The 12,697-nt window shown below is 34.5% G+C and overlaps 1 protein-coding gene across 2 annotated transcripts in view; it reads left to right on the forward strand.

Moving 5' to 3' along the window:
* The window catches only part of TTC17 (tetratricopeptide repeat domain 17), a 96,650-nt gene that overhangs the window by 42,984 nt on the left and 40,969 nt on the right, over positions 1–12,697 (forward strand). For both annotated transcript variants that reach the window (XM_019746413.3, XM_019746414.3), the window contains exon 16: positions 4,861–5,047. In XM_019746413.3, the coding sequence (XP_019601972.2) occupies positions 4,861–5,047 (187 nt within the window). The remainder of the gene's footprint in view (positions 1–4,860; positions 5,048–12,697) is intronic.

Raw genomic sequence — 12,697 nt, forward strand, 5'->3', positions numbered from 1 at the left:
TGATAGATTAAAAAAACTCAGAGATTTACCAAAAGTCAGAGTTTGGATTTGAACTCAGGGAGATGGACCACAGAGCTCACACCTTTAGTCGTGTCTCACTGCCTCTGAATTTACGTTTGTAAAACAAGTTTACTTTAGAAAAATTCACTTCTCTATTGCAACATAAGTTTCTTTATCTTTTAATTGTATTTTAAGCGTAAAATTTCATGTGTGCATTTTGCTTATTTTGTTAGAATTTCATTTTTTTATTTTATATGAACTCTTCATACAATAAAGTCTTTAACTCCATCTGTCATATGTTAAAAATATTTTCTCTCTTTGCCTTTGTATCAGCTTTTTAAAATTACCTTTAAATTTGTCGATCTTTTCTCTTTTGATTTCTATTGTTAGATGTAAGGTGTCCTCATGAGAAAAAAATCAGTTCTAATTTGTGTTCTCTATGACTTGTCTTTAAATATTAATAGTTAACTTTCAAACATACAAATATCTTTTCCTATGTTGTCTTCTAGATGTTTTATAGTTTTACGTTTTACGTTTAGGTTTATGATCCATTTCAAGTTAAATTTTCTTTATGATGTGAGGTAGGGATCAAAGTTCATTCATCAAACTTCCTGTCCATAATAGATACCCAGTTGTTCCAGCACCGTATCTTGAGAGCACTATTCTTTCCCTGTTCTGTTACGTATCACCTTTGCTCTGAGCTCCAGACTCCTTTATCCAGGAGTTTATTTGACATCTCTGCTTGGATATCTAAAGCACACTCTAAAACTAAAGGCCAAAACTAAGCTCCTTAACATTGTTCTAATTTGTCCTTCTCTGGCTTCCCCATTTGAGGAAATGCCAGTAACCCAGGTCAAAAACTTAGAGCCATTCTGTATACCTTTTTTCTTCTCTCAGGGCAAATTCAGTTGATTAGCTAACCTGCTGATTCTATTTTCAAAATATACCTAGAATTTTAGAATTTCACTATTTATCATCATCTCCACTGCTATCTGATCCAGACCACCATTATCTTTTATCAGAACTTTTCCAGTAGCCTCCTAACTAGCTTCTCTGTTTTTGGCCTCTGTCTCCCTACAGTCTATTCACAATACAGCAACCAGTGAGAATCTTACAAAAAATCCGATGTCCTCTCTGTTCTCATCCCTCGGTGATTCTCCATGTGACTCACAGTAAACGATAAGAATTGATAATGGTGTAGAAGGTCCTACATGACCTTGTTTCTTTTTTGACCTCATCTCCATGGGATCATACCTTTGCTTATTCTATTCTAGCCTCACATGCCTCTTTGCAGTTCCTTGAACATGCAAGCCAAGCTCGCACCTCAGGGCCTTTGCACTTTGTATTCTCTCTGCATGGAATACTTCACCCCTCCAAGAGTCTTCATAGCTTGCTCCTTCATCTCCTTAAAATCTTTTACAAACTCTAACATCTCAGTACGTCCTTCCATTACTACTCTATTTAAAATGGCACACCCTTCCCCACTGTAGGACTACTGATGTCTGTCATGTCTGTCCCCTGCCGTACTTTTCTCTGTCACATCTTCACAATTGTGTGACACTAGACTATAAGGTCCACAAAAGCGGGACTTTATCTCTTATTTTCTGCTGTATCCCCAGTGTTTAAAATAGTGTCTGAAACATTCGTGGATATTCAGTAATTATTTTCTGGATGAATTGATGAAAATTCATCTTTTTTTCCAAAACGCTTACTAGTTTGTCTCAATACAAGATATTTGCACAGCCATCATTCTGATCAGAGGGATAGTTACATTTTGTTTCTGTATGCAAAATATAAGGACACTTTTGAAATCAAAGTATAGGATTTAATTTTGTATTTGGATGTAAACCACTAAATAATCCTTTCAATGTAATCTGAGAGCTACCTGGATTAGGCCTCTTTAATCTGGAATATTTTGTACACCATGGCTTATTTATAGTGAAACATTTTGGATGACCAAATAGCCTGAATCAAAAGCAAGTAGTCGGATAAATTATAGGTGTTGCTTTTCATAGGTATATATTGTGAATTTGAGAATAAAATGTTCTTAGATCTTTAAAAATATTTTTAATGATAAAGTAAGTGTGGAATAAATGGTTTGTACACAAGCAAATACAAAATACTATGTATTTCCACTAAAACAATCTAAACTGAATACTTTGGGCTGCTTATTAAAAAAGTTTATTTCCTCAATAAACAATTGGAAAATAGAATACAAAAACTATAATAGCATCAAAAAAATCTGATACGTAGACATAAATCTAAAAGAAGATGTTCAAGATTTCTAAACTGATTACAAAGCATTGCTAAGAGGAAGACGGCCTAAATAAGTGGAGATCCCCATCGTGTTAATGGACTGGAAGATTCAATATTAAGATGTAAGTTCTCTCCAAATTGATTTAGAGATTCAATTCAGTCCCAAACTCCCAGCATTTGCATGTATGTGTGTGTATAAATTGGTGAGATGATTCTAAAATCTACATAGAAGTGCATCTAGAAAAACCAAAAATTTGGGGGATGAGGAGTGAAACAAAAAGAGTTGGAAGGCTTACATTACTACATTTCAGGAGTTGGTGTAATTAAGTCAGTATGATATTGGCACAAGGATGCTCAAATATAGCAACGGAACAACAATAGAGAAATTAGAAATAGGCCCGTACGTATGTGTTCACCTGATTTATGACAGAGGCTCACCTGTAGTTCTGTTGGTGGTGAGAGGACATTTTGGTTTTTCAATAAGTAGTGCTGGTGTACTTGGATAGCCCCTGTGGAAAAGGAAATGAACCTTGACTCCTACCTCACGTCATTCACAAAGTTAATTTGAGATGAATCATGTACCAAAATGTGAAAGATAAAGCAATAAAGCTTCTTGATGAAAACATAGGGAAAAGTCTTCATCACCTTACAGTAGGCAAAGATTTCAAAAAACACTAACTATAATTTTTTTTGGCTCTACTTAAGTTTAATACTTCAGAAAATATTAGAAGCATGAAAACAATTCTATTTCCTAAAAATACTTTTAATTTTCTTTCATTATGAATTTCTGTAATTTTTTTATTAGTTTCATGTGTACAAAACAACATAGTGATTAGACATTTATACCCCTCACAAAGTGATAACCCACAAGTCCACTACCCCCATCTGACACCGTACATAGCTATTACAATACTACTGACTATTCCCTGTACTGTACATTCCATTCCATGAATATATGTTTTTTTAATTATAATTTACATTGGGTATTATTTTATATTAGTTTCAGGTATACAGTGTAGTAGTTAGGCATTTATATAATTTATGAAGTGATTCCCCCAATAAATCTAGTCCTCATCTGACACTATACATAGTTTTTACAATATTATTGACTATATTCCCCATACTGTATTTCACATTCCTGTGACTGTTTTGTAACTACCAATTTATACTTCCTAATGCCTTCACCTTTCTCACCCATCCCCCCACACACCCTCCCTTATAGCAGCCAACACTAACTATAATTAAAGAAAAAATATATAAACTGAACTTCATTAAAATTAAGAATTTCTATTTATTGAAAAATACCATTAAGAGAGTAAAAATACAAGTGATAGAACAGACTGGGAGAAGATACTTGCAATAAATATTTCCAACAAAGCTTATATATATGTGTGTGTGTGTGTGTGTATATATATATATATATATACACACACACACACACACATATGTATATATGTATGTATATATATGTGTATATATGTATACACACACACATATATATATATATATATATATATATATATATATATATGTATATGAACTCCTTCAAATCAGTAAGGAAAAGACAATCCAATTTTTTAAATGGGGAAAACAACAGGCGCTTCAGAAATGAGGATATCCAAATGGCCAATAAGTACATGAAAAAATATTCACCATCATTACTAATTAGGGAAATGTAAATGAAAGCCACAGTGAGATGCCACTTCAGCATGTCACTAAAACAGCCAAGTTAAAAAGACTGACACTATCAAGTCAGTGAATGCTCTCATACTTGATGGTAGGAGTGTGGGTTTCTACATTCACTTTGAAAAACTATTTGGTTGTGTCTCCTAAAACTAAATATATGCCCACCTGAAGACCCACTGTTAACTATATACCCAAGGAAAATGAGTACATACACCTATCAAAAGACATTTACAAGAATGTTGATAGTAGCTTTATTCATAATGGCTAAAAACTGGAGACAGTCCAGATCGCTGTCAGTAGGAGAATAGATGAAGAAACTGTAGTATATTCACATGTTGAAACATTACACATCAATTTTAAAAAAGAATGAACTACTGATACACAAAAATATTCAATTCCTTGAATCTTAGTTATTGTGTTGTGTGAAAGAAGCTACAAAAGGGTACCTATTGTATATACACATAGGAGAACATGCTGTTTAATTCCATATATATGAAGTTCATGAACAGGCAAAGCTAATCAATGGTGAAAGAAGTCACAACCTCACAACAGTGGTTACCTCTGGGGTTGGGGTTGAGTTGCCCAATGGAACTCCTGGAGTACTAGAAATGTTTTTAAATGTTTTATATCTTGAGATGAGTGGTGTTTACAGAGATATACATATATAGAAATTCATAGACCTGTGCACTTTAGGGTACATTACACACTATGTATTTTCTATTTCAGTAAAAAGGTAAAAGATAAATTTATATTTGTGTTATACAGTTTAGAATTGGCCAATGTAAATAAAATGGACAGTTAGCCATTAATTTTTATGTGGTAACCAAAAGAAAAAAAAGCCAAAACACCTGCACTGTAAAGGTTTTGTAACTCAGAAAATATTAATTTATTAACATTTTGTTGATTTTTTTTTTCCAGCCCCTGACCTTTCTGAGCCTGGGAAATGCTTACCTTGCTCTGAAGAATATCAGTGGGGCACTTGAGGCCTTTAGACAGGCTTTGAAATTAACTACCAAATGCCCAGAGTGTGAAAGCAGCCTGAAGTTGATTCGCTGTATGCAGTTTTATCCTTTTCTGTACAACATCACCTCTTCTGTTTGCAGTGGTAAGCAGCTGTTCAGTGCTGGCCAAATAATGAGTTCAACCAGAATTTCTATTCTGATCAACAAAACACAGAAAATGATTTTCTTAATTTTTCTCAAGGATTTTACATAACTAGTGTAATTCTAGATACAGAGGAAGGAAGTTACTCATTACTCTATAGATGCCTCCGGGTGTTAGGCTTGATTCTCTCCCAGAACGCTAGTTGAGAAAGGCTGGCTGACGTATGTTCATCTGGGATTGGTAGGCTGTGAGATTTTCTTTTTTCTCCGCCAAGTCTCAGACATTTTATAACGACCGATATTTATGGTAAAGGATATTATTTCTGTCCATGAATTCAGACTGTGTAATGAAAGTTGAAGCAGTTTTTCTAACCTCATTCACTAAAATACAGTCCCTTACCTTTCAGTGAAGGTGATCCAGACCTTTAATGCACCTTTAAAATAGTCACCGGACATTAAGTGGTATCTCTGCATTCTTCCACTTTCTCCCACATCTACCGCGCATATATACATACATATATACATACATACATACATACATACATACATATATGCATAAGTCAATCCACCGGGGTCAGAAATGTTTGAGTTAATATCTAAACTATTATAAACTCATCAGTTAGAACTCTTTTTCTAAGAGTTCCATGATGTCTGGTTATTAATTTGTTTAACCTTCAATACAAGACAAAAAATGAGTTGGACTTAAATTACGAGAGGCGAGGTTTACATACGAGTACGTGCGGATCCTCGGTAGCCGGCCGCTGCCGAGCACACAGTGAGTGCGCCATTCATGTTCGGATTTGATTGTAATGTTCAAGCGGGGCCTATCCGTTCAGCTCCTTCACTTTCACTTCAGATATTTAAAAAAACAAAACGACACCCACTTGGCTAAGTGACTTGTCTAAAAGATAGCAATAATTACTAGTAGATTTGGCACCCAAAACTGATTTTCCTGATCCCTATACTAGACGGCCCTAGGATTTCAATGCAATGACAAGCAGTAGTATGTAGTGCTCACTTTTTTTTTTTTTTTTAATCAGAGCCCAGTTTTTCAGTGAAGAAACCAAAACTCTCTCAGCATCATAATTCCATAGCTCACTTGTGGATCAGTGCTGAGCCAGTGTAACCTAGTCTTGCACGAATGGTGAAGGTCAAAGACAGTGGTTTAGCAAGGCGGTATGTGGAGCGGCTAGTGCTAGTCACCCAGATTCATGAGTGAGTCCTAGCTCTGCCGTTACTGTCTTTCCTCTCCCAGTAAAGTAACTTGTGTCCTCATCTATAAAATGAAAGAATAAAATTTCTCATATACTTGTTGGGAGGATTCAATGAGATCCTTATAACGTAGTAGGTGTTGGGTAAAAGTAAATAGAAATCCATAATATATACAGAGTAGTCAGAACTTGAACAGTGTTGGTTATGGATCTTTATCATATTCTTATTTAATCCTAGAAAATAAATATGTTGTGGTCTTTTAAATTCTATAGGTTACCTGAGGACAGCCTTGTAAACAGGATTTGACTTTTTTCAATGAGCTGCTTATATGGGAATAGAATCTCTTGTTTTCTTTACCTACTGTTATCTCCCTTCTCTCTTGGTTTTTTTCTATTATTAGGAAGAAGATTTTTGTAGGCATATAGTGACCCTTTTCTAAAAAGCCTTTCCTTAACATTAGTTTTATATGATTTTGCTTAGTATTTCAGTTTCTTGAAATTCTTATTTTATGTCACTCATGTCAAGAGAGGGAATTCAACTGTCTTAAACTTTTTTCCCAGTGCATAACTTCAGCTAGCTCAGGAAACTAATAACTTGAAACAGAACTTTTTAAAGTTGTAGTAGCTGATAGTCCAGATTATCCAAAGAATATTATTGGATCCAACACAATAACATTAAAAGAAGATAATTTGACTTGGGAAGAGGGAATACTTTTTTTAGTCCTTAAAGAGAGAGTTCATTAATAAAAAATAATTTTAAAAATGTAGCTCTTTTTACATTGTAATTAACTAGTTTAGAAAAGAATCTAACATTTGCTAGCCCCTAAATAAATACTGGTATCCACTAATGGAAACGTATGCTATAAGCATTTTGTAGGTTTAATAACTCATTGATAGTCTGAATTAATTTCAATTTTCAATTTTTCTTTGACAATATTTTTTGGATTGCTTATTTCCACAGTAATCCTGCTCATTCACAGTTGCTCTGCTGAGTTCCAGCTTTGAAAAGCTGAAACTTGAAAGAAACAAACATATCTATACAAACCATGAACTTAGAGTATTTGAAAACCTAAGTAATTGTACCTGCTTCAATTATCTCTGAGCTTTACTAAATGGTTGGTTAAAAAAAAAAAAGACAAAAAAAAACCTCTGAATAATGATTAGCATTTCTGTACCCTCAGATGATTCTGTCTGCTTTGCTTTTTTCATTTGTGCAATATGGAAATAAGCTTCATAAGTTATGTTATTTGTCTAACATTATCTGTCTGAAGTTTTTATTATGACAGTATAAAGGTTTCAAAAGATTGACAAGGCTCATGATTCGTTTTCCATATAATAATCAAGGAATGCATATTGGTTTTTATTAGACAAGAATTTAAGTTGCCTTTATCCACTCTTTTCCCAACCCAAATAATTCTCCAAATAATTTATGAAAGTCTATTTGAAAAACTACCCATTTAAAAGCTTTTCAAATAAGCTTTTCAAGATTAAAAATACTTAAGTACTCTTGGTAAACCTTTTTAAATTTTTCTGACCACTGTTGTTAATCTTAAAATAATCAAATTATTTTTTTTGAAGATTCACGTTAGTAACTATTTTTACAGCAACTGTGGTATAATATAATGTCGTGGGTAGTATGAACTTAATGGGAAAATTGTAGTCAGTATGTCATCAAGTATTTTATTGCTTTTCATATATAATCATGGAATTTTTCATACAGATTAGCAGTTTATATTTCTTAGAATATCTGCACAGGTAATGTATTCTGTTACCTTTGAATACTGATTCATTCAACTGAAAAATAAATAATCACTATGCTCACAAAATTTTCCTAACTTATAGAGACTTTGTAGCTAAAAAATGTATCAATACAGAATTATTTATCTGACAGTTTTTCCATGTTTTTATTAATAGAAATCATTTTATTAACTGCCATTTATTAGGTGTATATGTTCTTATAGAAACAGCTTATCATTCTTATCATCATTTCTCGCTCCCTTGAATACCATTTAATAGAGCTTCTTTTTTATAGGTAGCTTTCTTTATATTGCCACTACAATTTCAAGGATGCTGGGGAGGAAAACTTAATAGATTTTTTTAATTATCCACTCTCAAGTTGACTGCAAAAGAGAAGCTGGTGTTTCCACTTTTGATAAAAATATTTTATTTTGGCAGTTTTGAAATATATACTGTTTCTCCACATTAGTCGGTTTTATTTTACAATTTGATTTAACCTAAATAGAACTGAATGGGTCACTTTAACAAACTCATTCTTCAATAATGACATAGTTGGCCCTTTTTAAAGTAAAATGGAATCTGTTAAATAGACATCCTTTTAAATCTAAGTAAGGTCTCTGAAGTGCTCAACACTAAAAAATTGACTTCTTTTAATTAGGAAAAACAAAGGTGTCAGAGAATGAAACTTCGTGAAGCAATAATGAATATCTTCTCTAATGACTAAAAGTGGAAAATAATTTTTAATAACAATATAAGCAGAAAAGCAAAATATATGAGGTATGATCAAATAATACAGTGAATGTTTAAATACAAATATTATTACAGTAAAAGACACATTGCCATTAATCCCCATCAAAATACTCCCCCTTGCTTCTAACACACTTATCCTCTCGTTCTTGCCACTTCCTGAAGCAGTTCTGAAAGTCCTCTTCTGTGAGTATCTTTAGTTGTGCTGTCGTGGCTGCCTCGATGTCCTGAATCGATTCAAAATGTTTCCCTTTCATGGTCATTTTGACTTTGGGGAAGAGCCAGAAGTCACACCGTGCCAGATCCAATGCATAAGGTAGATGAGGACACACCGTAATATTTCTATTTGACAGAAATTGCTGTACCAGAAGCGATGTGTGACACGGAGCGTTGTCATGATGGAGGATGAAACTGTTTGCCCATTTCTCAGACTGGCACATTTTAAAACACACCTTCTCTCAACCGTAGCTCACATCCGACTGACTGCACCAAATAAGTTGAAACTTGTTACTAAGGTTCGATGCACCACTTCCCTTATTGAAGACCCGGCCTTTCCAGTTGGATGGCACTTGGCAGCAGCATTCACCATATTTTGTGATCACAACGGGAAAGGCTCTGTGTCATACATCGCTTCTGGTATGGCCATTTCTGTATAATGAAAACACTATGGTGTGTCCTCATCCACCTTATTCACTGGATCTGGTACCGTGTGACTTCTGACTCTTCCCCAAAGTTAAAATGACCATGGAAGGTAAACATTTTGAATTGATTCAGGACATTGAGGCAGCCATGACAGCGCAACTAAAGACACTCACGAAAGAGGACTTTCAGAACTGCTTCAGGAAGTGGCAAGAACGAGAGGGTAAGTGTATTCGAAGCAAGGAGGAGTATTTTGAGGGGAACTAATGGCAATGTATCTTTTACTATAATAATTTTTTCTTATTTAAACATTCAGTGTATTGTTTGATTACAGATACTGAATCTGTAATATTCATGATAGTGGATTTTCCAAGCATTTGTTACTCTAAAATATTTTCTAAATACTTTCATCTTTCAACTTCACTAATTTGCAAGTTAAAAAGTTCCATGTAGCAAAGATATTTTCTACTACCTAAGCGATCTAGATTGTTCTATTATTATGTCTGTTGTGTAATTTTACTTTAATATTCTTCACTCATTTTTCTTTAGAAAACAAAATCAGCAGTAGGTCATATATATTAGACTTCATTTACATGTCATGTTTACAGGTATGCCATTAACAATGGCATTGGATATTTATTGAATATAATTAAGCATCAAACCCAGGATTTCTGAACCCTGGCCTTTTCTAATTCACAGAAACATGTGCCCACTTAAAATTACTGGCCCAGACCTTTAGAAATTATGAGTAAATGTTATACAGAAGTTAGACTTTAATATCTAGGTATGCTAATAATGTTATACAAGTTTCCCTATAATATGTATTTGAAAGTTTTCCCCACTGTAGAAAAAAAAAGAATTTCCAAACCATGTACACGAGCTTTAATGTCTTTCAATGTGGAGATTTAGCCTGTGTGTTTTCACAATGTTTCTGTATTTGTGGCATCTATTTACATAATTCTTATTTTATAATTTGTTTCATTGCCTGCAGTTTTAGTCTGTGTTCTTCAACCTAAATTTCTGTAGATTTATAACCTGTAGCTTAAAGTAATTTTACATGGAGTTCAGATTTTGAAGGAAAAGAAATCCTGCATTTTGCTGCCCTCCTGTGGACTATCCAGCATATGCTACCTGCAATTAAGGACCTTTGCTTTATCACATTCTTCGTAAGAATTAGTGAAGATACCTGCTTTAAAAAAAAAAAAATTATACAGTCTTACAGACCCAGTTTTTATAGCATTTTTGATATGCTACTAGTTAGCTTACCTCCATTTATTTTTGTAAAAAGAAGTAAAACTGGTTAATTTATTACAGATTTCAAAATCCTGAAATGCAGGTGCATCCTGCAGCAAAGTATTAAGAATTGAGTGAAGCTGATTCCCTGCAAGAGTGTGTGGTTGACTCATAGATGTGCTGAATTTAAGCTCACTGACCACATAAGAACTCTAATATCATTCTGCCCTTTGCAAAGTCTATGGAAATTGTACCAAATCATGATACGTATATGATGATGGTATTGTGAATAGCCTGTTTCCTTACTACGTACATCCTGCATTCCTGGTTCCATGTGTTTGTTCATGTTGTTTTCTGCAGCCCTTCCCCATAACATTTCCCTCCTAAAAATCCTAATCTTACCCATCCTTCGAGGCCCGCTCCTGCCATATGCCCTACCTGATCCCTAAATTATAAGTATGTGTAACCATCAGTCTACCTGTGCCTCTCCTTCAGCTCCTGTGACATGCCATTATAGTTATCTGTGTACAAGACACAACTTTCCTACGAGACTTCTCTAGCACATTGAGAGCAAGGGACCAATCCTTTTTTTCATCTTCATACCCTGGCCCCAATGTTTAGAACATCGGCTGTACCCAAATGGCAAATGAGCTGATGATATTTCAAGTTTGAACTACTGAAAATACTTAGTAATAAAGAGTAATTAACTCGTATCCACCCACTGCTTACCCAGAATACTTCTACCGTACCCCCACTCAACATACATATATATATAGGTACTGATCTTCTTTGAAGGTCTGCATCTCGCACGCCATAGGGAGAAGATAAAACCAGTGCAGCTCTGAACTCTTAGGCAAAGCAGATTCCCCACCATGTGTGAGTACAGCGTTCCCAGGATAGGATGCAACTCCAGAATATGTAGTAAAAGGGAAACACACACACACACACACACACACTTACTTTTATTTGAGGTCACATGCTTTTCTTTAAGTTTTTCTTTTTTAAACTTGCTTCTGACTCATTCACCTCACTATGAGAAAATTTCTGTGTAATCCCAAGGTTGTGATTTCACTTCTTTAATATGGTCTGTGTCCTGTGGCATTGCACCCTTAAGGTCACTTAGTACATAACCGTTGCTTTAAAACCTGCAAAGGATTTCATTCAGCAGTTACTGAATGAAAGCAAGTCTTAGGAGCCATTCTTGCTATTGAGATTATTTCTCTTGTCTTTCCCAAGTAGAGGACAGCACAGGGCAACAGTGAGACAGCCTTGTTTGTCTCTCAGATGCCGTCATTAGCAACCCAGTTTCACCCAAGCTCAAGGTACTCTGTGCTTATGTTCGCAGTGGTTTCATTAGTGGTGTTTCCTCTTATAGTCGGACAGTAGTTTCTCTGTCCATCAAGATTTCAGATGAAGAACCTAGACACAGAGAAGTAAATTGATTTGCCCAAGTTCATATGGTAAGGCTGCAGTTAAGGCAGGATTTAAATTTATTACATGGAATGTTCGTCGTGGAAAGAGGTCTGCATCACTCTGTCACAACCTCTGGAGGTAGAAATCATAAAAGTATCAGTTCCCAGTAAGGTCTCTTTCTTCCTCAAGTGTACATGCCCCATCTGCAACCCACAGTTAAAATTTCCTGATAATATTTTAAAGTAATTTTGCATAGCAGTGTGAGCCACTGAAAGATACACTTTTGTTCACTTCTTGATTTATTTTACTACCTTTTCTAAATGACAGGTTCTCTAACTAGAGAAATAAATATCAAGAAATTATGAGGTAGCTAAAATTGCAATAAAATAAAACATTCACGACATGTTTCTAAGTTACTTATTTATATTTAAAAAATGGCTTTATAGCTGTATAATTTGAGTGCAGTTGAGTAGAAAGGTAAAAAGATAAATACTATAAATAGTCACTCATGTCTGTTAAGAGGAAAGTGTTATCTGTATTTTCTACCCAGTACCTTGTATTTCACTGAATGTACCAGAATACCTCCTGTGAGGTCACTTTTCCTATAGGCAGAAGCGAGGAGACTTTAGAATATAATATAATCCTCTCAGAACAAGGATAATAGGAATATTT

Source organism: Rhinolophus sinicus, chromosome 14, assembly GCF_057876585.1.
Source record: "Rhinolophus sinicus isolate RSI-liver-muscle chromosome 14, RSI-T2T, whole genome shotgun sequence".
Taxonomy (NCBI): Eukaryota; Metazoa; Chordata; class Mammalia; order Chiroptera; family Rhinolophidae; genus Rhinolophus; species Rhinolophus sinicus.